A 24,385-nucleotide genomic window follows, 5' to 3' on the forward strand; every position below is an offset into this window, starting at 1 on the left:
CTTGACAACCATATGTCAGGAGTGCTCTGATGGTGTTTCCTGCTTGGCAGGGGGTTGGACTCGATGGCCCTTGTGGTCTCTTCCAACTCTGTGATTCTATGGTTCTATGATTCTAATGGTATGATTTGTCAGCAATGAATATGATTTGTTCTTATCTGTAAGTGAAGCCACATTTGAAACAATACAGAAGCAGTCAAATGGAATTTCCTAGGAAGTCTTTTATTCAGTCTCACCTGCAATCATGTGTGCTGAACACACAGAGGGGGTGGCCCCCTCAAATATCTTATTAGGGGGCAAAGAGCCCTCAGACTCTAAGAGTTGGCTCCCATTCCCTACACTCACAGGTCACAGGACAGTTACAACATAAAATCACACAATGAAAACACAAAACACTGCCCCAAAACCTGTAACCCCCACCTCCCCACCACATTTTAAAAGGGCATTAGATGTCAATCAGCCAAAGGCCTGTTTAAAGTGGTGTGTTTTTCTCTAGCGCTGAAAGCTGTATAATGAAGGGTTTCCCACTCTTCGTATGAATTCTTTGATGGGAACTGAGATTGGAGCTCTGACTGAAGCTTTTTCCACATTCCACACACTGATAGGGCTTCTCCCCTGTATGAACTCTCTGATGGGAAGTGAGATGGGAATTCTTCCTGAAGCTTTTTCCACATACCACACACTGATAGGGCTTCTCCCCTGTATGAACTCTCTGATGGGAAGTGAGATGGGAACTCTTCCTGAAGCTTTTTCCACATTCCACACACTGATAGGGCTTCTCCCCTGTATGAATTCTCTCGTGCTTAGTGAAATCACAGCTTGTATTGAAGCTCTTTCCACATTCCACACACTTATAGGGTTTCTCCCCTGTATGAATTCTCTGATGGGAAGCGAGATGGGAGCTCTGACTAAAGCTCTTTCCACATTCCACACACTGATAGGGTTTCTCCCCTGTATGAATTCTCTGATGGCAAGTGAGATTGGAGTTACAATTGAAGCTCTTTCCACATTCCCCACACTGATAGGGTTTCTTGCCTGTATGAATTCTTTGATGGGAAGTGAGAGATAAGCTCCAACTAAAACTCTTTCCACATTCCAAGCACTGATATGGTTTCTCCCCTGTATGAATTCTCTGATGGGAAGTGAGTTTGGAGCTTTCAGTGAAGCTCTTTCCACATTCCACACACTGATAGGGTTTCTCCCCTGTATGAATTCTCTGATGGGAAGTGAGATTGACCTTTTGACTGAATCTCTTTCCACATTCCACACACTGATAGGGTTTCTCCCCTGTATGAATTCTTTGATGGGAAGTGAGTTTGGAGCTATTCCTGAAGCTCTTTCCACATTCCACGCACTGATAGGGTTTCTCCCCTGTATGAATTCTTTGATGGGAAGTGAGACTGGCGCTCTGACTGAAGCTTTTTCCACATTCCACACACTGATAGGGTTTCTCCCCTGTATGAATTCTTTGATGGGAAGTGAGATTGCAGCTCTGACTGAAGCTTTTTCCACATTCCACACACTGATAGGTCTTCTTCCCTGTATGAACTCTCTGATGGGAAGTGAGATGGGAACTCTTCCTGAAGCTTTTTCCATATTCCACACCCTGATAGGGCTTCTCCCCTGTTTTAATTCTCTCGTGCTTAGTGAAATCACAGCTCGTATTGAAGCTCTTTCCACATTCCACACCCTGATAGGGTATCTCCTCTGTATGAATTCTCTGATGGGAAGCGAGATGGGAGCTCTTCCTGAAGCTTTTTCCACATTCCACACACTGATAGGGTTTCTCCCCTGTATGAATTCTCTGATGGGAAGTGAGATTGGAGTTACTATTGAAGCTCTTTCCACATTCCCCACACTGATAGGGTTTCTTGCCTGTATGAATTCTTTGATGGGAAGTGAGAGAGAAGCTCCGACTAAAACTCTTTCCACATTCCAAGCACTGATATGGTTTCTCCCCTGTATGAATTCTTTGATGGGAAGTGAGAGAGGAGCTCTGACTGAAGCTTTTTCCACATTCCACACACTGATAGGGTTTCTCCCCTGTATGAATTCTTTGATGGTAAGTGAGAGAGGCCTTCGTACTGAAGCTCTTTCCACATTCCACACACTGATAGGGTTTCTCCCCTGTATGAATCCTTTGATGGGAAGTGAGTTTAGACCTATTCCTGAAGCTCTTTCCACATTCCACACACTGATAGGATTTCTCCCCTGTATGAATTCTTTGATGGGAAGTGAGACTGGCGCTCTGACTGAAGCTTTTTCCACATTCCACACACTGATAGGGTTTCTCCCCTGTATGAATTCTTTGATGCTTAGTGAAATCAGAGCTCGTATTGAAGCTCTTTCCACATTCCACACACTGATAGGGTTTCTCCCCTGTATGAATTCTTTGATGGGAAGTGAGTCTGGCGCTCTGACTAAAGCTCTTTCCACATTCCACGCACTGATAGGGTTTCTTCCCAATGGGATTTCTTTGATGGGAAGTAGAAAAGGAACTTTTTCCACTTTCAAGATATTTATACAGCTTCTCCATTGTGAGGATTTTGTCATGGTCACCCTTGTCCTTGATTTTCAATCCATCACTATCTGCAATGAAGAGAAATGGATTAGCGCCTCAGGGAGAAATTAAGGAAGAATACTTGTTAACTCTGGTAATAGAGGAATAACACAAGTGGGTTAGATGGATGGTTTTCTGATGGGTTGGGTGCATTAATTAACGGGGATCAACCGACATCCTTAGGGGAACCTGTGATTCGATAAGCCTGGCTCTTCTCTCGAATGGATTTTGTTTGGCTCCATCATGGCATCCCTCCAATGTCAGTCTTCTCTATGGACAACCAAAGACTGACGGAAGTAAAAACAAAAACTGAAAACCTGACAGAAGCTATGTCAACTTCCCTAACAACTCTGAAGTTTACAGTCAAAAGATTCTGGGGAGTTCAGACCAGCTGATCCTTGTTTAATAAGCTGCAACTGAAGGAAGAACAGTTACAGAAAAAAACAGTAATTTACTATTAAAGATTTTTTTGGGTTGTGATATCCAGTGTTGTAGGATATGTAGTTCTGTGAAAATATATGAGGTTAGTCACATATGGAGTTTTGAATTTGGAAACAGATATTATGATCCCACTGGGAGCCTTACCGAGAGAGGCCACGATCCCACGATTCTCCTCCATGACCTCCTTATGCAGAGCTCTCTGGTCAGGATCCAGCAACTGCCATTCCTCATCCGTGAAACAAACAGCAACGTCTTCAAAGCACACTGGACCCTAAAAGAAAAAGGGAAATGTCCTCCTCTGAGACAACACTGTTGTTCACCACCACTCCTTGAGATAGGACATTGTTCCACCCTTTGGCCTCTGTCCCCACAAGGCAGCTTCCCCTGACCTGATCTGGATCCACAGCCACTGCTTCCATTCTGTCCCCATTCAGAGATGGTTGAAGAGGTCTTGCGGGCATCATTCTGTCACCTGCAAGAGGAAATAATAATAATAATAATAATAATAATAATAATAATAATAATAATAATTTATTATTTATACCCCGCCCATCTGGCTGGGCCTCCCCAGCCACTCTGGGCGGCTTCCATAAAAACAAAAAATACAATAAAATATCACCCGTTAAAAACTTCCCTGAACAGGGCTGCCTTAAGATGTCTCCTGAATGTCAGGTAGTTGTTTATCGCTTTGACATCTGATGGGAGGGCGTTCCACAGGGCGGGCGCCACTACCGAGAAGGCCCTCTGCCTGGTTCCCTGTAGCTTTGCTTCTCGCAATGAGGGAACCGCCAGAAGGCCCTCGGCGCTGGACCTCAGCGTCCGGGCAGAATGATGGGGGTGGAGACGCTCCTTCAGGTATACTGGACCGAGGCTGTTTAGGGCTTTAAAGGTCAGCACCAACACTTTGAATTGTGCTCGGAAACGTACTGGGAGCCAATGCAGGTCTTTCAAGACCGGTGTTATATGGTCTCGGCGGCCGCTCCCAGTCACCAGTCTAGCTGCCGCATTCTGGATTAGTTGTAGTTTCCGAGTCACCTTCAAAGGTAGCCCCACGTAGAGTGCATTGCAGTAGTCCAAGCAGTAGTCCAAGCGGGAGATAACCAGAGCAAAAAGGTAAGGGGGAGGCCCAGAGTGCCTTCTTGTCTCACAGGTAAATCAGTGCATCTCAAACTACACAGGGGCCTTTGAGAAAGTCTCACCTGCTCAGTGCATTTGGATGTTTCGGTTCATTTCTGATGTTAGTTGTGAAAAATATATCTCCCCTCCTCTGGGCTCTTGGTCCCACTATCTCCCCCAACAAAAGATGAAAAGAACCCACAGATGAGTTGGAAAACGAACAGAATGAGACTAAACGGAGAAAAAACTCCATCCTCCTTACCCAGCTGCCTCTCTCTGGTGTCCAGCGGAGGCCTCTCTGCCTCAGAAGAAATCTGGCCCATTTCCACAAAGAGATCCTTTCCCTGAAAAAGAGACAAGGATTCAAAAGAGAGAATGGGGAGAAGGATTAAAAAATGAATGTCGGGGCCAACAGCTTCAAGGGTGACAGATCTCATTCCATGGATGCCTTCCCAGGAAAAGAATATGAGCCATCAGTAGAGCATTATGGGATGTTCTCCGCCCTGTTTGGAGCCCCTTGGGAGTATCCAGAGGAAAGTCTCTCTCACCTGCTTTCTCTCCTCTGCCTGACTCAGGAGGAAACCTTCGGCCAGGGCCACCGCCTGGGAACTGGTCTCTGCTCCACAGTCCCTCACCCAGCTCTCCATCTCCGGAGGAAGGACAGCCAGGAACTGCTCCAAGATCACCAGGTCCAGCATCTCAGCTTTCGTGTGCCTTTCTGGCTTCAGCCACTGACGGCAAAGGCGGTAGAGTCGGCTGCAAACCTCTCGGGGTCCTTTGGCCTCCTGGCAGCAGAACTGCCTCAACTGCTGGCTCTGCACCTCTGAGCAGAGGGTGTCCTCCTCACCCAGGATCTTCTGCCGAGAGTTTTCCGAGAATCCCCCACTGCTCCCAGTTTGGATGGCATGGCCTCTTCCTGTTCCAGGGCCAGCTGAGTCTCGCTCATCCATTTGTGCACCCAGGAAGCCTCTGGGAGATCGGAAGGAACCCTTTGGTCTTCTGCCAAGTTCTGTCTGTCTTAAGGAGAGGCGCTACAAATCCTACAAAGCAAATACATTGTTCAGTTACAAAAGTTGTCTAATATCAGGAGAAGAAAAAGGTTCCCTGAGCAAGCATGGATGAGTCTTGGAGGGAAACAGGGCTGGACTGCACCACAGCCCAAACCATGAGCTATTTTATTTATTTAAATTTCTATAACACTTTATATTTTAAAGAAAAAATCTCAAAGCGGTTTACAGCATATTAAATCTGTGGGGATAATTGGGGAGTTAGAAGAAGATATATTATTCAATGATATGCTTCCTAACATGCACTAGCAAGTTCCATATTCTAGTTCCATACACCCCCCTTTTTTAGATTACGCAGCGATCAGCTTGTTGCTGACTCATCTGAGTCTTACTATTAAAAATTCCTTCCTGGTAAAATCCCTTCCAATCCCTTTTAAATGAATAAGCACAATAATCTGATTCACGTTAATATAAAAGTAGTTTACTCACAGATTCATTCACGTTCACAGACAGGCAGGTTGTTGCATAACAATTAGAACTATTCCATAAAGAACTTAGTCCCAAATGACTGCCACTAAGGAGTCACTTCCCCAAACACACAGCAACATACAAAATGGAGAAGACACACTGATCAGAAGATGGAGGCCATGTGCTCCTCCATGCTGGTACAACAGACTGCACCCTCTTCAAGTCACATGTAGTGGAAGTCTGTCCCAGCTCAGGCGGAAACAGGAGGTCTTCTCCTGAGTGGTAGAAAACATCCCCTAATGTGTCCACTGTAGGAATCTTCTACTTGACTGCAGTTTCACATCCCACAAAATCAATAAAATAGAAATAAAACCATTGGAAGAAAGTCAACTATATAGTCAAAGCAACATAACTGAAAACAAATATTCTCTTAAAGATATCAAAATAAAACATTACTACAATAATAATAATAATAAATTTATTTATATCCCGTCCTCCCCAGCCAAAGCCGGGCTCAGGGCGGCTAACAACAATCAAATAATCCAATATTCTAAAAACATTTCATTATAAAAATTAATTAAAATCAAATTGATGGCAACCGTTAAGCAAAATTCTATGCAGATTGCCAGAGGAGGGAGTCAGGCTGCGCCCTGACCAAAGGCCTGGTGGAACTGCTCTGTCTTGCAGGCCCTGCAGAAAGATGTCAAGTCCCGCAGGACCCTAGTCTCTTGTGACAGAGTGTTCCACCAGATTGGAGCCACGGCCGAGAAAGCCCTGGCTCTAGTTGAGGCCAGCCTAACCTCTCTGTGGCCTGGGACCTTCAGGACGTTTTTATTTGCAGACCGTAGGTTCCTCTGTGGGACATACCAGGAGAGGCGGTCTCGTAGGTACGAGGGTCCTAGGCCGTATAGGGCTTTAAAGGTTAAAACCAGCACCTTAAACCTGATCCTGTACTCCACCGGGAGCCAGTGCAGCTAGTATAGTACCGGATGAATGTGATCTCGCAGTGAATACCCCATAAGGAGTCTCGCCACGGCATTCTGCACCCGCTGGAGTTTCTGGGTCAGTCTCAAGGGCAGCCCCACGTAGAGCGAGTTACAATAATCCAGTCTGGAGGTGACCGTCACGTGGATCACAGTGGCTAGGTCAGGGCGAGAGAGATAAGGAGCCAACTGCTTAGATTGGCGGAGATGGAAAAATGCCGCCTTTGTTATAGCTGTAATCTGCGCCTCCATAGAGAGGGAGGTATCGAAGATTACACCCAAACTCTTAACGGACGGTGCTGGCACTAATTGCACCCCCGCAAGAGATGGGAATTGCCCCCTCAATCCCATATCGTCCTGTCCCAGCCACAGGACCTCTGCCTTCGAAGGATTTAACTTCAACCGGCTCCCACGTAACCATCCAGCCACAGCTTCCAGACATCTGGTCAGTGTGTCTGGGGCCGAGTCAGGATGGCCATCCATCAACAGATAGAGTTGGGTGTCATCGGCATACTGATGGCAACCCAGCCCAAAACTCCGGACAAGCTGGGCGAGGGGGCGCATAAAGATGTTGAAAAGCATCGGGAAGAGTATCGCACCCTGAGGCACTCCACACACCAAGGAGTGGCGCGATGACAATTCCCCCCCCAAGCGCCACCCTCTGTTCCCGACCAGAGAGAAACGAGCGCAGCCATTGAAGGACTGTGCCATGGATCCCCACGTCGGCAAGGCGGTGGTCCAGGAGTTCGTGATCGACAATGTCGAAGGCTGCTAACAGGTCTAGAAGAATCAGCAGCCCCGACCCGCCTCGATCCAGCTGCCTGCGGAGACCAGAGCCGTCTCGGTCCCATGACCAGCGCGGAAGCCGGACTGGAATGGATCCAGAGCCGCTGTTTCATCCAGAAACCTGCCAAGCTGTTCAGCAACCGCTCTCTCAATCACCTTACCCAGGAATGGAAGATTCGAAACCAGGCGGTAATTGGATAGATCTAAAGGATCTAATGATGTTTTCTTTAAGAGCAGGCGCACCACTGCCTCCTTCAGTTCCCCTGGGAATATCCCTGTGCCGAGGGACAAATTGATTATATCCCCCAAGGGGGCCCGCACCTCATCTGGACACACTCTAATCAGCCAAGACGGGCACGGGTCGAGAGGACAGGTGGTGGGCTTTCCAGCTCGGAGGAGTCTGTCCACATCGGCTGGGGATATCCGGTCGAAGAGGTCCAATACTGGACCTGAGGACAGTCGAGGGGCCTCCAGTTCCTTTATTGTATCCAAATTGTCAGGGAGGTCATGGCGGAGCAACAGGAACTTCTCCGCAAAAAAGCTCGCAAATGCCTCACAGCTGTGTGTCAAATTGTTATTTAAATTTGGCTGTCCTTCAAGGGACGTTAAAGACCTAATAATAGTAAATAATTGTGGCGGGCGAGAGCTAGCGGATGCAATGGAGGCCGAGAAGTAAGACTTCTTAGCGGCCTTCACTGCCATCTCGTAGGTTTTCATAAAAACCCTATAAGATATTCTTGAAGCTCTGTCACGGGCACCCCGCCATACTCGCTCTAGCCGTCTGAGGTCCCGCTTCATTTTCCGGAGCTCCTCGGTAAACCAGGGAGCCTGGTTTCTGCGGGCTCGCAGAGGGCGCTTAGGTGCGATCTCATCGATGGCTGCCAGGAGCTGGCTATTCCAGCCCTCGACAAGCTCAGTCAATGAGTCGCCAGGGGGAGCAAGGTCCCGCAAGGCTTGACGGAATCTATCAGGGTCCATCAGCCTCTGCGGGCGAGCCCAAATCAGCTCGCCACCTAAGCAGGGTGGGGGTGGAACATCAATCCTGGCTTTCAGAGCGTAGTGATCAGACCATGGCACCTTCATCGAGGGAGACATGATCACATCTATACCGATGCCAAAGATCAAATCCAGCGTGTGGCCTGCTTAATGTGTGGGGCCCGAAACAAACTGGGAGAGCCCTAGTGTCGCCATGGAAGACACCAGGTCCAGAGCCTGTGAGGAGGGAGTGGCATCAGCATGGATGTTGAAGTCCCCCAACACCAATAGGTTAGGGAACTCCAAGGCCCAGCCGGCCACCGCCTCCAGCAGGCCTGACAGGGTGGCTGCTGGTGCGCTAGGTGGCCGGTACACCAGCCAGACAGCCAAGCTCACCTCGGAGCCCCACACTAGGCCAACACATTCAATGCCGGGGATCGATGGCGATGGTAGAGCCCTGAAAGAACAATCTTCCCGGATTAATAATGCCAGCCCTCCCCCCCGGCCCACAGTCCGCGACTGGTGGAGGACGGAGAAACCCGGGGGCGCCATCTCTCATAAGGTAACAGTTTCCCCTTCGCGCACCCAGGTCTCCGTCACACAAGCCAGGTCGACCCTCTGCGAGGTGAAGAAATCTCGCAGGGTGGCGGTTTTGTTGCCTATAGACCTGGCATTGCACCACACCAGTGACGGAGGTGAGTAATCCTTGCTCACCCTACCCTCGTCTCTCGGGATGGGGCGCAGATTGGAATGGGTACGAGCATATCCGGATCTCGATCCCCTTCCCCTATGACATCTGCCTCCACCGCCATACCTCCCTCGCCCCTCCACGGTAGGAATCCCAAGCCTCATACTAGCCTCTATTTAGAAAATAGAAAAAGAAAACAAACCAAAACCAATTATACCAAAACAAAACCAATCCCCACCCCACTCAATATCCAAGCCCAAACCAAAATAAAACGGAACAAAATAAAAATACATAAATAGAAACCACTGTTCACGGTGGTACAACAAAGTAAGAAGTAAAAACACCTTTAAAACACTTTAAAATATATAAAAACATTTTTAACATTTGCTGCTGCAGCACCAGTGTCCTTAAAGGTGTGGCAGAGGTGAGTTCGGGCCCCGCCCCCTAGGCCAGGTGGAATTAGCCTGAGGAGGGAGCGGCCTTCCCCAACACTCACCGTGCAGCAGCAGCAGCAAAGGAGCAAAGGAGGTCAACTACAGAAGAGATATTTAACACAGTAGGGCTGGGTGAGTCTGGGCCTCACCCCCTAGGCCAGGTGGAAAGGGCCTTTTTAAAAGGGAGAAGAAAGAGGAGAAGAAAGAGGAGGAGGAGGAGGAGGAGGAGGAAGAGGAAGCAGCCTCTAGCCCTCCTAGAAGAAAGATTGCAATGCAAAATGTGGAGGCAACTGAAGGGATTTCTGGGAGAAGAATCAGGCTGGTTTCTCCTGCCTTCCAGTCAATGCATGAAGTCAGACCTGACTGACAAGGGAGTCATTTGTATCTTGTGAATAATGGATGTTTGGTCCTCACCCGGGGGTCCTCAGGAGTTGCTCCCCCCACTCCCCTGCTTCCGTCTCCTTTACTTGCACTTGTACTCTCTGCCATTCTCAAGGCAGACTCCTGGGGTGGGGTCCCTTTTTCTTTGCTCTGAGGGCCAGGTATGGGCAGGGCCAAAGACATCTCCTTTGAGATTTAGGTCTGTAATTTATTATGATTATTCTCCTAGATGGCTTAACACACACACAGCCCTTGATGCCCAGGTCCCTGGAGGCTCAGGGAGTAGCAGCACCCATTTCCGGCTTGGCTGCTTTTCCAGCAACAATCCCTTTGGGAGAGAGAGGATGTGGTCCTGGGATGCCCTGCTCTGGGTGCGAGGGGATTGCTGCAGTGGCCTCCGTGGGGAGCTGCCCTGGGAGACACTGGGAAACTGGTCCCCAATGCAGCAGCCGGACTCTGGGCTGGGATCCCTCTCTTTATTCCTGGCCTCTCTCTCCCACCTTTTTTTTGGGGGGGGGGCTAGTCCACCTCCTCCTCCAGCTTTGGAAAACCATTTGCAGATGTTTCCTCTGTTGTGCAATGGGGCTGAGCGACGTCACACAGAGTTAAAGTCCCAGGGACTCCTTTGTTCGAAGAAGGGAGATTTTTTCTGAAGGGGGGGGCGGAGGGCCAAATGAGTTTGGGATCCTCTGATCTGCAGGAAGGAGAGCGTGGCAGACCTGGCCCCTCCCTGGCAGGACCCTCTCCTCCCTGACTTGGGGTCCCCCCCCCTGCAGGAGCAGATCAGGCCCCCCCAGGCCCCCTCCCCTGCTGCAGCCCTGGGACCCCCCGTCTCCCCACTGCACCCTCTGGGGGGAGAGAGAGGAGACTCACCTGATGCAGCCTTTGCAGCAGAGACACAAAGCAGGAAAGGACTGGGGAGGGAGGGGCCTTGGCTCGGGAGGACCTGCCCCCCCTTGCTTCCTGGCCTCTCTAGGAAGGCAGCTCGGTTCCCTTTAACCCTTGCCAAGCCCAATGATCCCATCTCTCCCCTCCGCGTTTTTCTTTCTTTCCCACTTCCAGAGATGCTTTTGGGGGGACGCCCCCCCCCACTTTCCTTTCCTTCTAGCGCAGTGATGGCGAACCCTTTAGAAACCGAGTCCCCAAACTGCAACCCCAAACCCATTGATTTTATCGCAAAGGGTCAACACGGCAATTTAACCTGCGTATCTCAGTTTTCCTGTGTTTTCACGTTTCTTCTTTATGACTGCTGTTGTAATAAATAATCCTTCATAAAAATTATTGCATTACATTCCTCATTAAATTATCTTTCCGTTGATATATGATTTTATGGTATAACTCAGTGCTTTTTTTCTAAAAAAGAATGTTTAGGGTACTCTCATTTTGTCTCAAGAAAATCACCACCAGGGGGAAATAAATACAGTGAATTTCTTCTCCTGTTAAATTCACAAAATGTTTAGGGGTATGCATCCCCCTGCGTCCCTACAGAGAAAAGAAGCACTGGTATTACTCCAAAACAAAGTGGTGTCATGAGCCATCAAACCTCGGAAATACATTTTGTCCAGAAGGTCCCACAATTTTGGCCGCTAGTGTGCACTGGAGGGCTGGACTAAGAGACCCTCTCCCAATTTTTGATATGAGACAATGTTAACGGAAAAATCCGAGGGCTCTCTTGGACAAAACAAAGACACCAACCAGGATAACTTGGAGCAAAACAGCAGCCTGTAGGCTTGGCCTTTATTGAACTGTTGCAACAGGGTATTCCCTTCACTTGCAAGAGAGAGGAAAAGACCCAGAACAATGGGCTGCAAGACCTTATAAAAACTTTTGAAATTCCCCTCCTCTAGGTCAAGCCCACCCCCAGAAACATCATGCATACATTACAGAAAGGAGGGGTTGAGGGAGGAGTTGTGGTGGTAACCTGAGTGTCCAGTCACCTGGCTTTCCCCCTGCCCATGAGTCACTTCCAGGAGACAAAGGAGAGTTTGCAGTTTCCTGCCCCCAGAGGGAAGATCTGATTATTGCCCTTTGTTTCAGTCCGTGCTGAATCCACTACCATATGCAAGTTCTTTGTCATTATGATTGTCTTCTGTCTGGGATTATCAGGGCTGACATAGCAACTGGGCAGGGCTCCTGTGGATGTGCTGGGATGGTGAAGGGATTATGGCCGACCAGAATCACCACCCCCCTTTGATAGTCTTTGTCATATGGAGTAAAATAAAAATGGAACAGTGCAAATCCGATGTATGGTTGATTTTCTATGAATTTATAACAGAAATGTGGCATATGTAGTGTGTGAGTGTGAGTGTGTGTGAAGTTTGTGCAAACAGAATGATTGGGGTGGGGGGGTTCCTGCTACAGTTCCCCCCTTCGGAGATAAGATTGCAAAGGTGGCTACTTTGCAATCCTTTTCTCCGCACAATTTAAGGTGGTAAATAATAACCTGGTATTCTCCGTCCCAGATGTGTGTGTCCATGTGAACCTGAAAGGGACTTGGATATCATGCTACTTTAAGGATATTTGCATAGAAATATAATGGTGTAACAGTGCACATAGTTAGACATAGGATATCACGTAAATTAATATTTTGTTGCTCAGTTACTTGTGGTATTCTAGCACCTTGGAAGAAGTATTTTCTCAATAGTGATCTATGCTTTACATTTAGGCAGGAAGGTCCACTAATGACTGAAAAGTGCAGTTTGCTTCCCCCCCGCCATTTGTGTGTTCTCAGGTGTCAAGGTAGCTCTTCTGTGGTCTCACATCGGCATGGTGTCGCAGTAGTGGCAATCCCTGCTGAATCCACTTAGGGCTTTCATATTTTTCATGTAGCCTGGCACCCACCACAGCTGGCACAGGTTTCGGACACGTCATGAGTGAAATGTCTTTGCCTTGGCCAAAATCCATGGGATTTCTTATTATTATTACAGGCTCTGGTCTTGCATCCTGAGAAGTTGCTCACTTGCACTTTAAGGACCAAAAAGCTAATTGCAGCCTGGATACACTTGCCCAATTCAAACTGAGTCCAATTTGAATTTATGTGCCCATGGTTCTCAACCTTTCAAACCAGTCTGTTAAAGGAAAACCGTTCTTAAAAGGGCACTTTGTCGAAATAAGACAATTTAACTCTATAAGGGATCATTCCTGCTAAACCAAAGCATATGCACCTTCATGTATCTTATAAGCTTCTCCTTGGTAAAGCCAGTTTTAGCACATTTTAAAGTGGATAGGGAAAGTTGGCAGAGTGCCAGGTGGGACAATGAAATGTGGTTATCTAAACATTGGACTACACAATAGTGTGAGCTATCAGAAAGTATAAAATGCATGAGAATTGGTGTGCAAGCAATAAGACATTAAACATAAAAATAATTACACACAAAATAGCCCCCCCCCTTGTGGGAATAACACACTGTCAGACACATTTCAACATTCCTACATAATAACACTTAAAACAAAACAAACTAATTAAATATCAGTTGCATATCTTGACACAATTGTGATCTTTTACGCATGTATCTTTTGAATCCTGGAGCGCAGAGGCTTGAGGTTCAAGTGAAAAGATGTCCTTGCAAGTCAACTCCACCCCCCTTTGTCAGGCCCACTCCCCTGGCAGTCTATATCCTTTGAAAGAGATAGCTGTGGGCACTTGAAAACTCTGGTGTCTTGTGATGACGGAAGAACTGAGTTGAGGGGTTGTTGCTGCTTTTCATCATTGCACATCTGTATAGGTGATATCCTGTAAGGGGCAGGGTTTTGGGGCTTAAAGACAGTTAGAAAAGGGAGGGGGCAAAAGGCAAAAAGGATGTCCTTCGGTTTCTGTTGGAAGCTGCAAATAATAAAAATCTTAGCGAATTAAGCGTTTCATTCATTCCAATATTATTATCACATTTTCCTATAACTACTGTTATTATCTGCCAAGTTCGTTTGCTTTCCTTCACTTTGGAGAGAAAGAGAACTGTAAAAAATACAAAGGTTAAAAAATACAAAAGAAAGCAAAAAATTAGATCACCAGTCAGATGAAAACAAACTTGACACAAAGACATCAGATTTAGAAAAGAATTATTATTAAATATATTATCAAAACCACGCAGATTACTACTAGACTGAAAAAAATGGGAAAACCATGGGGGAAAAACTTTAAATTCACCATGTGCTATTTGATAAAAGAACTTCATGAAACTGACTTTCAACATGTGATGAACATGTCCCCAAAGTAAAACACACACACAAAATGACCTATGAGGAACCAAATAAATAAATGCTAAAACACACAATTAATAAGTAACCTGAAGTAATCTGTTTTGGCATTCTAACATCCCAAATGAAAATAAAATAGTGTTTCTTGATGTGACAACATCAACTGTAATGTTAATACTGGGAAATGAGTTAATACCAAGAAAAATGAATGGCAATTTAAAGTTGTGCAGGTACCTTGCACTAGCCAAAATGACAGAATTAATAAGAAATGCTCAGGCCGAAGGTAAACAAGTACCATTCCACAAACAATGTTTGGTTGTGCTTCGATTAACTTCATAGACATCATGGAGAAACGGATTAAATAAATGAAAACAGATTATTTGTAACTTTAAAAAGAAGTGTCAAGGCCACAAAGAGATTGAAGTTACTAATATAGCAGGGATTCAGACTTGTTTCACAGAACAGAAAGAAACTTGCTGTGGGAGGAAAAAGGGACAAACACTTTGTTATTGGGGTTCACATACCCTGTTAAAAGGGAAAATTATTTCATGTGAGAAGCTTGTCAGGAAATGCTGTTCCTAAAATTCCCATTGAGGGGGGAATGCTTTGATATTTACCTGTGAAAAGAATTTGGCATGTTAAGATTTGGAACTTGGAAAGCTCTTGACTTTTGATGGGCTAGTTGTTGTTTTGTTTTGTTTTGTTTTTTTGCCTTTTGTCTTAAGTAGCCCTGGAGCAAAGACAGATTAAGGGTGATTTACCTCAATGGTTCCAAGTTTTCTTTTCTTTTTCTTTTTTTTTTGGAAGAAACCTCCTCTCCCCCCTTACAGTTCCCCCCTTCCTCTCTCTCTCTTCTTTAGCTGATCTAGCCTCTGTGCATGTGCAGAGTTCATGTCTCAGCAAACCTTTTATAGTATTGAAAATGTTGCATCCTTTGGCTAAATTACCATTTGAATAAGGGAAAGGAAGGGTAAGGAGTAGATTTTGAAAACAGGGTTTGATTTTAAACAAAACAGAGAAACTCAGCAATTTAAGTATTCTCCAAAGCTAGCAATTTCAGCCCAAGCAAACGGAGACTGCTTCCTTTATGTACAGGAAAGGGCTAATATCCCTCTGGCCATTCACGGAACAATCAACCGCTCTCTTATTTATGAGTAAAAATGGCCAGAGTTAGAATTCATAGGATTTTTTATTTTATTTTTTTTAACATTCTCAGCCATTTCAGCCTTACCATTTGCAGACAAAAAAATATTATTATTATTATTAATATTATTATTTCCTGCCCTTTATTTACAGGAATGGTCAAGGCTAATTCTACTTGATTATTCATTTGTATGTGCTTAAACTTTGAGTAGACTTTTAAGTCTGATTTTTAAATAGTAGACAAAATGATAAACACTGTAATCACTCAAATGCTTGATATTACCAGTTGGGCTTCACCTCTCACCTTTTAAAACTAAAGAGCAAAGCTAGGCTGAATTTCAACTCCATTTCCACACCAGAATTTAAGAATTACCCTCCAATGCTTGCAGACACATGGTCTTCCACACAGCCACAAATTGGGAGAGTTGAAAGGGACCCTGGGGTCATCTAGTCCAACCCTCCAAAATATAGGGTTCACAGTAAGATTTCGCAGCAAGATTTGTACTACCAAAGAGGCATACACATTTAAGTACAGATTTACAGCTGGGAAAGGAAACATCTATACTCCTGAGAGGATCTCTTATAAAGCACAGTTAAAGCAGCCCTAGATTTGATTTTTTTAAAAGGGAATACACAAGTGTTGCCCCCTCTCCTCTTTGCAGTTTCCTTTAAAGGAAGCTTACTCGGGAGTAAATTTACCTAGCACAGAAGTAAGAAGGGAGAAAACAACTGAAAGAGGCAGAGTGAAACAAGGGGGAGGGGGGGCATTTTCTAACAAAGGAGGCCATGAAGTCTTATAGAGACTGATATCAGGAGCCTTACAATAACTCTTCTGTCCAACCAAATCAAAGTTAAAACTGGACTCAAATATATTTTCTTAGAATGAACACCATACTTTTATAGGCATACGCTTAATGAAATACATACGCTGCATTTTAGCTTGAGAGAGCAGTTGTGCTCAACTAGGCTTTTGCAGCAGAAACATTAGGTTAACTTCTCCTTCTCACAAACTCAAAAGTTACAACAAACATCATTTGCCATTAGACTTAGAATCACCCTCCTCACTTAAAACTAGAAGAAACAGGTGGGGTAATCCCCCTTTCAGAACACAAGTAGCACGTATACAGGATTTCACCACTTGGGAGGGAAACTCTCTTTTAGAGCCTCTCTCAAATAACAAACATTTGCACACTCCATTCTCCATTTTGTTTTGTTTAAGATCGATAAGGCGCAACATGGCTTCCTTAGATTTAGAATTTTGAAGCAAGCTTGCAATTTAAAACTATGTGCATTTAAGAACAGTCTGTGGATGCCAAGGCCAATGTAAATACAAACCCTTGAAATATTTCTAAATCTTTGAGTACATCTCTTATTCATTTATTTTATTTTATTTTATTATATATATATATATATTTTTTAAGAGAAACTAAAATCTCTAATGCGTGGGCTCTCAGGCTGGGCTGTTATTATATCTACTGCCTTCTGAGCACCATTAAGTTTACAATTTCATGTTCCAGCTGTAGGCTACAGTTTAACAACACAAACTTAACCATTTTTTGCCCCTTTATTTTATTTCTATTTTTTCTCTAATTGGAGATGACAAGCTGGAGGGGCATATTAGAGTCCTCTCTGGGGCAAAAAGGCTTCATGGAAGCTTTGTTGCCAGGAGGAGTCCAGCTAGGGTGTTGGAAGCTTTGTTGCCAGGAGGAGTCCAACTAGGGTGTTTAGTGAGCCCCCATTCTCTCATATGTTATTTTTGGGCGTGTTTTTTTTTTCCGTTAACAAAGTACGCTAAAGACAGAAAGAGTGGAAACACACACACAAGGGAGGAAAGGGGGGGCAATGGGAAAGAAAGGGGGAACAGATAAAAGATCCTTTCAGTACTCAAAGTACCCTTGACTAACACAATTCCTACTTATCTATAAACCACGAATTAAATTCTGGAAATCTCAAACCTGAACCTGAAACAAAACCACGGGTCTCTCAGCCCAGAAACTCAAACCACGGGTCTCTCTGCCCGGAATTCCTTTACCTCAGCGCTGCTTCACAAGACTAATCCTAGTGTGGGGCCCCACTTCGTGAACCGCCCCTTCTTCCCTCCACGACAGCCTCCTGCCTAGCCTTTGAGACTAAGTTTGGGCTCCCTACTGGACGCCTGCGCTGTGCAGTGCCAGATTGGGGGTCCGAGAAAACAAAGTTTTGAAAGGGGAGCAAACGACCTTGCGTTCTCACATACCCAGGTCATCCCTAACAAAGGTCGCCAGGCAGGAGGGGAAGGTTCATTTGCAGAGTTAGGGTAGGTGGAGAGTAAGAGAATACTTGAAAGACTCCTCTGGACGACTCCGAGAGAGGGATGTCAGAGAAAAACAGTAAAGAGCCACGCTTTCCCGGACTCAATTCCAAGACGGAAAACGGGGGAGAAAAGAGATAGAGAGATTAAGACGTTCCTGGACGACCCCGGGGGGAACATCGGAAAACAGCAAAAGGTACCACAATTTCCCCGGCCAAGCACCGCGTAAGAAATTGAGGGGAGAGAAAGAGAAAGGTTTTGGCGTACCTAGACGACTCCGAGAGGCAAGCGCCATACAGTAAAGTTCCGCGATCTCCCTGGCCACTTTCCGAAGGGGAGAATCGGGCTAGAAAAGGGTAAAGTTAGAGCGCACCCGGCCGACTCCGAGGGGCTACGCCAGAAATGAAAGAAGGAAAGTCTGGCTGTCGTGGGGTCGTTACTTTCCACCCCCCTCCCAACGTGTTTTACTTCAAACCATACTCACGTTCGAAGTTGTCCCCCGCAGATCCCGGGATCCTTTTCCCTTAGCCGGCTTTGACCTCGCCTTTGCTCCCCTGGTTGAGCTTTTGGTGACGATTGATTACCGCCCGCAAAGAGGAGGCAGGGAGAGGAAGAAGGATCTCTGGGCTAAGGTTGCCCAGTGGCGCCCGATCCCTTCTATCTCCCCTCTCACCTTTACAGGAGAACCAAGTGTCCCATCTGGGGTGCCAACTGTTAACGGAAAAATCCGAGGGCTCTCTTGGACAAAACAAAGACACCAACCAGGATAACTTGGAGCAAAACAGCAGCCTGTAGGCTTGGCCTTTATTGAACTGTTGCAACAGGGTATTCCCTTCACTTGCAAGAGAGAGGAAAAGACCCAGAACAATGGGCTGCAAGACCTTATAAAAACTTTTGAAATTCCCCTCCTCTAGGTCAAGCCCACCCCCAGAAACATCATGCATACATTACAGAAAGGAGGGGTTGAGGGAGGAGTTGTGGTGGTAACCTGAGTGTCCAGTCACCTGGCTTTCCCCCTGCCCATGAGTCACTTCCAGGAGACAAAGGAGAGTTTGCAGTTTCCTGCCCCCAGAGGGAAGATCTGATTATTGCCCTTTGTTTCAGTCCGTGCTGAATCCACTACCATATGCAAGTTCTTTGTCATTATGATTGTCTTCTGTCTGGGATTATCAGGGCTGACATAGCAACTGGGCAGGGCTCCTGTGGATGTGCTGGGATGGTGAAGGGATTATGGCCGACCAGAATCACCACCCCCCTTTGATAGTCTTTGTCATATGGAGTAAAATAAAAATGGAACAGTGCAAATCCGATGTATGGTTGATTTTCTATGAATTTATAACAGAAATGTGGCATATGTAGTGTGTGAGTGTGAGTGTGTGTGAAGTTTGTGCAAACAGAATGATTGGGGTGGGGGGGTTCCTGCTACAACAATAATGATTGTCTGCGTGCGCACTTAAAAATTAATAGAAATAAATAAACCCAGCCAGATGGGTGGTGGTGTAGCAAATAGTCAGGCCAGTCAAATGAAGAATTAAAGGAAGAAAGTTTTAATTGTTTGCAGGCAGCAAGCAATGGCACGGAGGAATAAGTTCCGTAGTCCGGCCCTTCCCAACAGGGGAGGCTTCCCTTTATCCATTCTTGAATCAGGTCTTTATGCAATCAAAAGTTAAAGCATTAGACATACAGTGGTACCTCGGGTTAAGTACTTAATTCCTTTCAGGTCTGTTGTTCTTAACCTGAAGCACCACTTTAGCTAATGGGGCTACCTGTTGCTGCCACCACACGATTTCTGTTCTCATCCTGAAGCAAAGTTCTTAACCCGAGGTACTATTTCTGGGTTAGCAGAGTCTGTAACCTGAAGCGTATGTAAACCGAGGTACCACTGTACTCTGATAGATACAATTAGATTCTGCCTAGAGACAAAAACTGCTTTGCCTGGAGACTGTGTTCCAGAGAGATACATGATGAGGTTCTGCCTAGAGACAGGGCCTGAGGAGTCGGACATGACCCTTCCCTGTCCTTCCTTGGTAATCCTTATCAGCCCGTCTCTGGGTGTCTCTGGGCAGTGGGTGTCTGAGTGTCTGCACCGGATATGGGCCTGGCCTAGATCAACCCAATGGCTGCCTTGCTTAACATTTTAACTCCCAAAACGCCTTCCCTGAGCACGTTGCCATAGTGGTGGTGGTGGTGGTTATTGTTGTGTATCGAGTCAAAGGATTTTATATCTGTATTATTAGTGTCTGTATTTGCATTAGGGTAAAGTAACTGCCTTTTGGTTCCAGAGGGTACAGCTACTATTGGTTCATTTAAGCTGCTGTATTTGGATCCTCTGTCTTATTGGTTCCCTCCAAAAGGCAGGACTGTGATTGCCTGATATTGTTCCCTCCAAAATGTATCCTTTCTTGCTAGTCCCCTGTCCCTATAAATGTAGCTTTCCCCTCCTCAAGTCTTAGTCTTGTTTGCTTTAATAAAGAAGTGTTACTAGAGAACTGTCTCCAGCATATTATGTCAAGAGAGCGGAAATCACAAACCCCACGTCACAACATTTTATATTTGGTGTTAGCCACCCTGAGCCCGTTCTTGGCCGGGGGCGGGGCGGGGGGGGGGCAGAGTATAAATAAAAATCTTCTTCTTCTCCTTCTCCTTCTTGTTATTATTATTTGCAACAAATGAAGACACACAGAACTCCCTCTCTGCAGTGCAATCTGAAATTTGGGTTTCCTGAAGGTCCTGAGGATTTGGCCAACCTAATATTAAGTAAATAAGGTAAGCCAAAGGTTCTCTCCATATGAACCACCCTCTAGTCTCTGCTTCTCAATTTGTATTGTTTTATTTTATGTAGTGTGGCTTGCCATTGTTTTACTGATTACAGTTTAGAAATTATTTATTGTAACTATTGAGTGGACTTCTGTTTAAACTTTTATATATTTATATTATTATTTTATACCATACTAATAATTGTTGAATGTTACTTTTTGATGTAGGTTGCTTATTTTAAGGTTTTGTTATCACATTTTTGTATTGCATTAGATTGTTATAAGATGTACATTTTTTGTTTCTTCAGCTTGTAAACCGCCTTGAGTATTGTAAGGTAGAAAGACGGTATACAAATTAAAAATGATGATGATGGTACTATACTACCCCCACTTTCCTTTCCTTCTAGCGCAGTGATGGCGAACCCTTTAGAAACCGAGTCCCCAAACTGCAACCCCAAACCCATTGATTTTATCGCAAAGGGTCAACACGGCAATTTAACCTGCATATCTCATTTTTCCTGTGCTTTCACGTTTCTTCTTTATGACTGCTGTTATAATAAGTAATCCTTCATAAAAATTATTGCATTACATTCCTCATTAAATTATCTTTCCGTTGATATATGATTTTATGGTATAACTCAGTGCTTATTTTCTAAAAAAGAATGTTTAGGGTACTTTCATTTTGTCTCAAGAAAATCACCACCAGGGGGAAATAAATACAGTTCTAATCTGGGAAAATAAATACAGTGAATTTCTTCTCCTGTTAAATTCACAAAATGTTTAGGGGTATGCATCCCCACAGAAAAAGCCGTGGTATTACTCCAAAACAAAGTGGTGTCATGAGCCATCAAACCTCGGAGATACATTTTGTCCAGAAGGTTCCACAATTTTGGCCGCTAGTGTGCACTGGAGGGCTGGACTAAGAGACCCTCTCCCAATTTTTGATACGAGGTAATAATGATTGTCTGCATGCACACATAGAAATTAATAGAAAAAAATAAACCCAGCCAGATGGGTGGTGGTGTAGCAAATAGTCAGGCCAGTCAAATGAAGAATTAAAGGAGGAAAGTTAAGTTTGCCGGCAGCAAGCAATGGCACGGAGGAATAAGTTCCGTAGTCCGGCCCTTCCCATCAGGGGAGGCTTCCCTTTATCCATTCTTGAATCAGGTCTTTATCCAATCAAAAGTTACAGCATTAGACATACAGTGGTACCTCGGGTTAAGTACTTAATTCGTTCCGGAGGTCTGTTCTTAACCTGAAGCACCACTTTAGCTAATGGGGCTACCTGTTGCTGCCACCACACTATTTCTGTTCTCATCCTGAAGCAAAGATCTTAACCCGAGGTACTATTTCTGGGTTAGCAGAGTCTGTAACCTGAAGCGTATGTAAACCGAGGTACCACTGTACTTTGATAGATGCAATAGATTCTGCCTAGAGACAAAAACTGCTTTGCCTGGAGACTGTGTTCCAGAGAGATACATGAGGTTCTGCCTAGAGACAGGGCCTGAGGAGTCGGACATGACCCTTCCCTGTCCTTCCTTGGTAATCCTTATCAGCCCATCTCTGGGTGTCTCTGGGCAGTGGGTGTCTGAGTGTCTGTACCGGATATGGGCCTGGCCTAGATCAACCCAATGGTTGCCTTGCTTAACATTTTAAGTCCCAAAACGCCTTCCCTGAGCACGTTGCCATAGTGGTGGTGGTGGTGATATTTTGCCGTTTCTTCGGCTGCCCTTTGCTTACAGCCTTCAAGGAATGAATTCCTCCGTTGGTGTTATGTACTGAGTTGAATAGGATCCAAACTGCAGCAGTCTGATTGGTCCTAGAACAATAGGATCCAAATTGCAGCAGTCTGATTGGTCCTAGAACAATAGGATTCAGAATGCAGCAGTCTGATTGGTCCAAGAACAATGCAGCAGTATGATTGGTTGGCAGGAACCACCCAATCATGCTCCAGATATAAGTGAATCCACAACCTGATTGGCTTACAGTAGAATTCCAGAATTAACCAATCATGTGCAGCCCATTGTGTAAATAATGTATATAAAGCAGATACTGTGGGGGGACTTTCATTCATTCCTCCTCACCACTATGAGCTGAATAAAGAGCATGAAATCACTTTGCGACTCTGAGTATATTTCACTGGCGATGAAGGTTGGATCCCGCTGAGCTGACTGCCACACACAGCACCGCCACCTGCCGCACCGCTGCCTCGCACCGTGTATCCTGGCTTCAGCTCCGGGACACAAGGAACTCAGAATGGCAACCAACAGCAGCTTCTTGCCGTTCAACCAAGAATCTGGAGACTGGGAAGCGTACGCCTCCCGTTTCACCTTCCTTCTAGAAGCCAAAGGGGTCACCGATGAAGAAGACGCCAAGAAGAGGGCGATATTCTTCAGCATCTGCGGAGAGGAGACATTTGAAATCGCCCGGGCTCTCCTTGCACCTGAAGACGTCGATGAGGAGATTTCACCCCTCCCATACCCAAGAATCTCCTGACCATCTCCTGATGATTTCTGCTGACTCCACAGAGAAGAGGAGGCGTGTCCTGCCTATTAACTTATTCTGCCCAGCAACATATCTGTGTGTGTGAGAGAGAGTCAGTCAGTCAGTGTATCGGAGAGAGTGAGAGTGTTAGAGATCCTAGAGATTAGATTGCTGCTAAGAGCAGCTGCAGACTCTCAGTGTAGCATTGCTTTATGCTCAGAATACTTAGCTCTGTATATAGTATTGTACCATAGTTGTAGTTATAGAATAAACGGAAGATATTTTACAGAGCTGCTCTCCGAGTGGTTTATACTCTGCAAGACTCTGCAAAATTCTGCTGCGCAACGACTGAATTATTGAGACAGTGAATCCGGTGCTCTCAGCTCCAAGCTGTGAGTCCACAGCACTGTGGCTGTTTCCTGCGGGAAGGAGGTCTCTGGCGGTGCTACCCAGCTCGCCCAGCCCAGTCGGGGTTGAGGTACATGAGTCCAGTTGGCGCACTGGCTCTAGGGTGATGCTGACATCGGTTATGGGCCCAGTCATTGTTCCAGTCGTCTGACCTGGCGTTGTTCCAGTCATCCCAGGCGTCCCAGTCGTCCCAGTCACCAGAGGTTTCTGTTGCTGATTGCCGGACGGTGGAACGGACGCTGCATGCTGGACTGATTTGCGGTGCCCAGAAGCAGAGCTGTTTTGGAGCAGAGTATTCAAGCTGCCGCTGTTGCTGTTGCTGCTGCTTGATTTATGGAGGTATGTTGCTGACTGCCAAAGGAAGAAGATAGCATCCCTGTTTGCCTGTTAATTGCGCTCTGAGTGGGAGAGAGAGTGGCTGAAGGAGTCAAGGCTTTATCTGTGTTGCACGAGGGAAGTGTCTTGCTCTAAGTAATAGCAGACATGGCCTGTGCACATTCTGGCTAGATGGCTCTGTCCTTTCCCCTCCTTACGCCTGAAAACTATGGAGTTTGGCAAGTAAAGATGAAAGCGCTTTTACAGAGGGAAAAGCTATTTCACACGATAGAAGATGACCCTCCCGATGAGGATGCAGATGATTGGGCTGAATGGCATGCTGCAGATATGAAAGCCCGAGGGACAATTGTTTTGAGTGTTTCAGACCACTTGCTGGTGAACTTAGAGGGTCAAGAGACTGCACAAGCTGTTTGGCATAAGTTGAGAGATATGCATCTGAGGCAGAATGCTGGTTCCAGTGTGATTTTCTTTAAGAAGCTGTGCAGGCTGCAGTTGGAGAAGGGTGGTGATTTGCCTAGCCATCTATCTCAATTAAAGCGTCTCAGACAAGACCTTGTTCAGCGAGACCTGGCTATTTCAGAGGCTGTGTTTGCAATGCTGATGATCAATAGCCTAGATGAGTCTTATGATGGAGTAGCTGCCCAGATTTCCACAATGCCTTCTGACCGGCTAACAGAAGATTATGTGTCTAGCGTGCTTCTGAATGAGTGGGATCGCAGACAGGCTGTTAGAGAAAGCCGGGAAAACTGTGCTGTTAAAAATGTGCTTGAAAATGTGCCTGAGTCTTCAGCAGGGGAAAGTGAAAGTGAAACTGCTGCTGTTAAAGCTTTGAAATTGAAGCGGTGCTTTTCGTGTGGAGCACAAGGCCATTTGAGTTTCCAGTGCAAGAAGTCTTCAAAGAAGAAGGGAAACTTCAGAAGCAGAGGGGGAGGAGGAAG

General features: G+C 45.8%; 2 protein-coding genes across 5 annotated transcripts in view; one reads left to right on the forward strand and one right to left on the reverse strand.

Annotated features, from left to right (window-relative positions):
- The window catches only part of LOC310705325 (CD209 antigen-like protein D), a 165,355-nt gene that overhangs the window by 82,138 nt on the left and 58,832 nt on the right, over positions 1-24,385 (forward strand). The gene's annotated exons all lie outside the window — the stretch shown is intronic.
- Positions 1-24,385, reverse strand: part of LOC310705054 (uncharacterized protein) — a 62,435-nt gene that overhangs the window by 15,038 nt on the left and 23,012 nt on the right. Inside the window, exons 1-5 of one of the 3 annotated variants that reach the window (XM_083499378.1) lie at positions 4,663-5,147; positions 4,377-4,458; positions 3,388-3,470; positions 3,143-3,269; positions 405-2,586 (exon numbers count right to left, since the gene is read on the reverse strand). In XM_083499378.1, coding sequence (XP_083355504.1) covers positions 470-2,586; positions 3,143-3,269; positions 3,388-3,470; positions 4,377-4,458; positions 4,663-5,064 — 2,811 coding nt within the window. In that variant the 5' untranslated portion in view covers positions 5,065-5,147 and the 3' untranslated portion in view covers positions 405-469. Of the gene's footprint in view, positions 1-404; positions 2,587-3,142; positions 3,270-3,387; positions 3,471-4,376; positions 4,459-4,662; positions 5,148-24,385 lie in introns of those variants that run through there. The other 2 variants (XM_083499379.1, XM_083499377.1) reach the window with 2 other exon arrangements.

This window comes from Podarcis liolepis, assembly GCF_965112155.1.
Source record: "Podarcis liolepis genome assembly, chromosome: 4".
NCBI classification, from domain to species: Eukaryota; Metazoa; Chordata; class Lepidosauria; order Squamata; family Lacertidae; genus Podarcis; species Podarcis liolepis.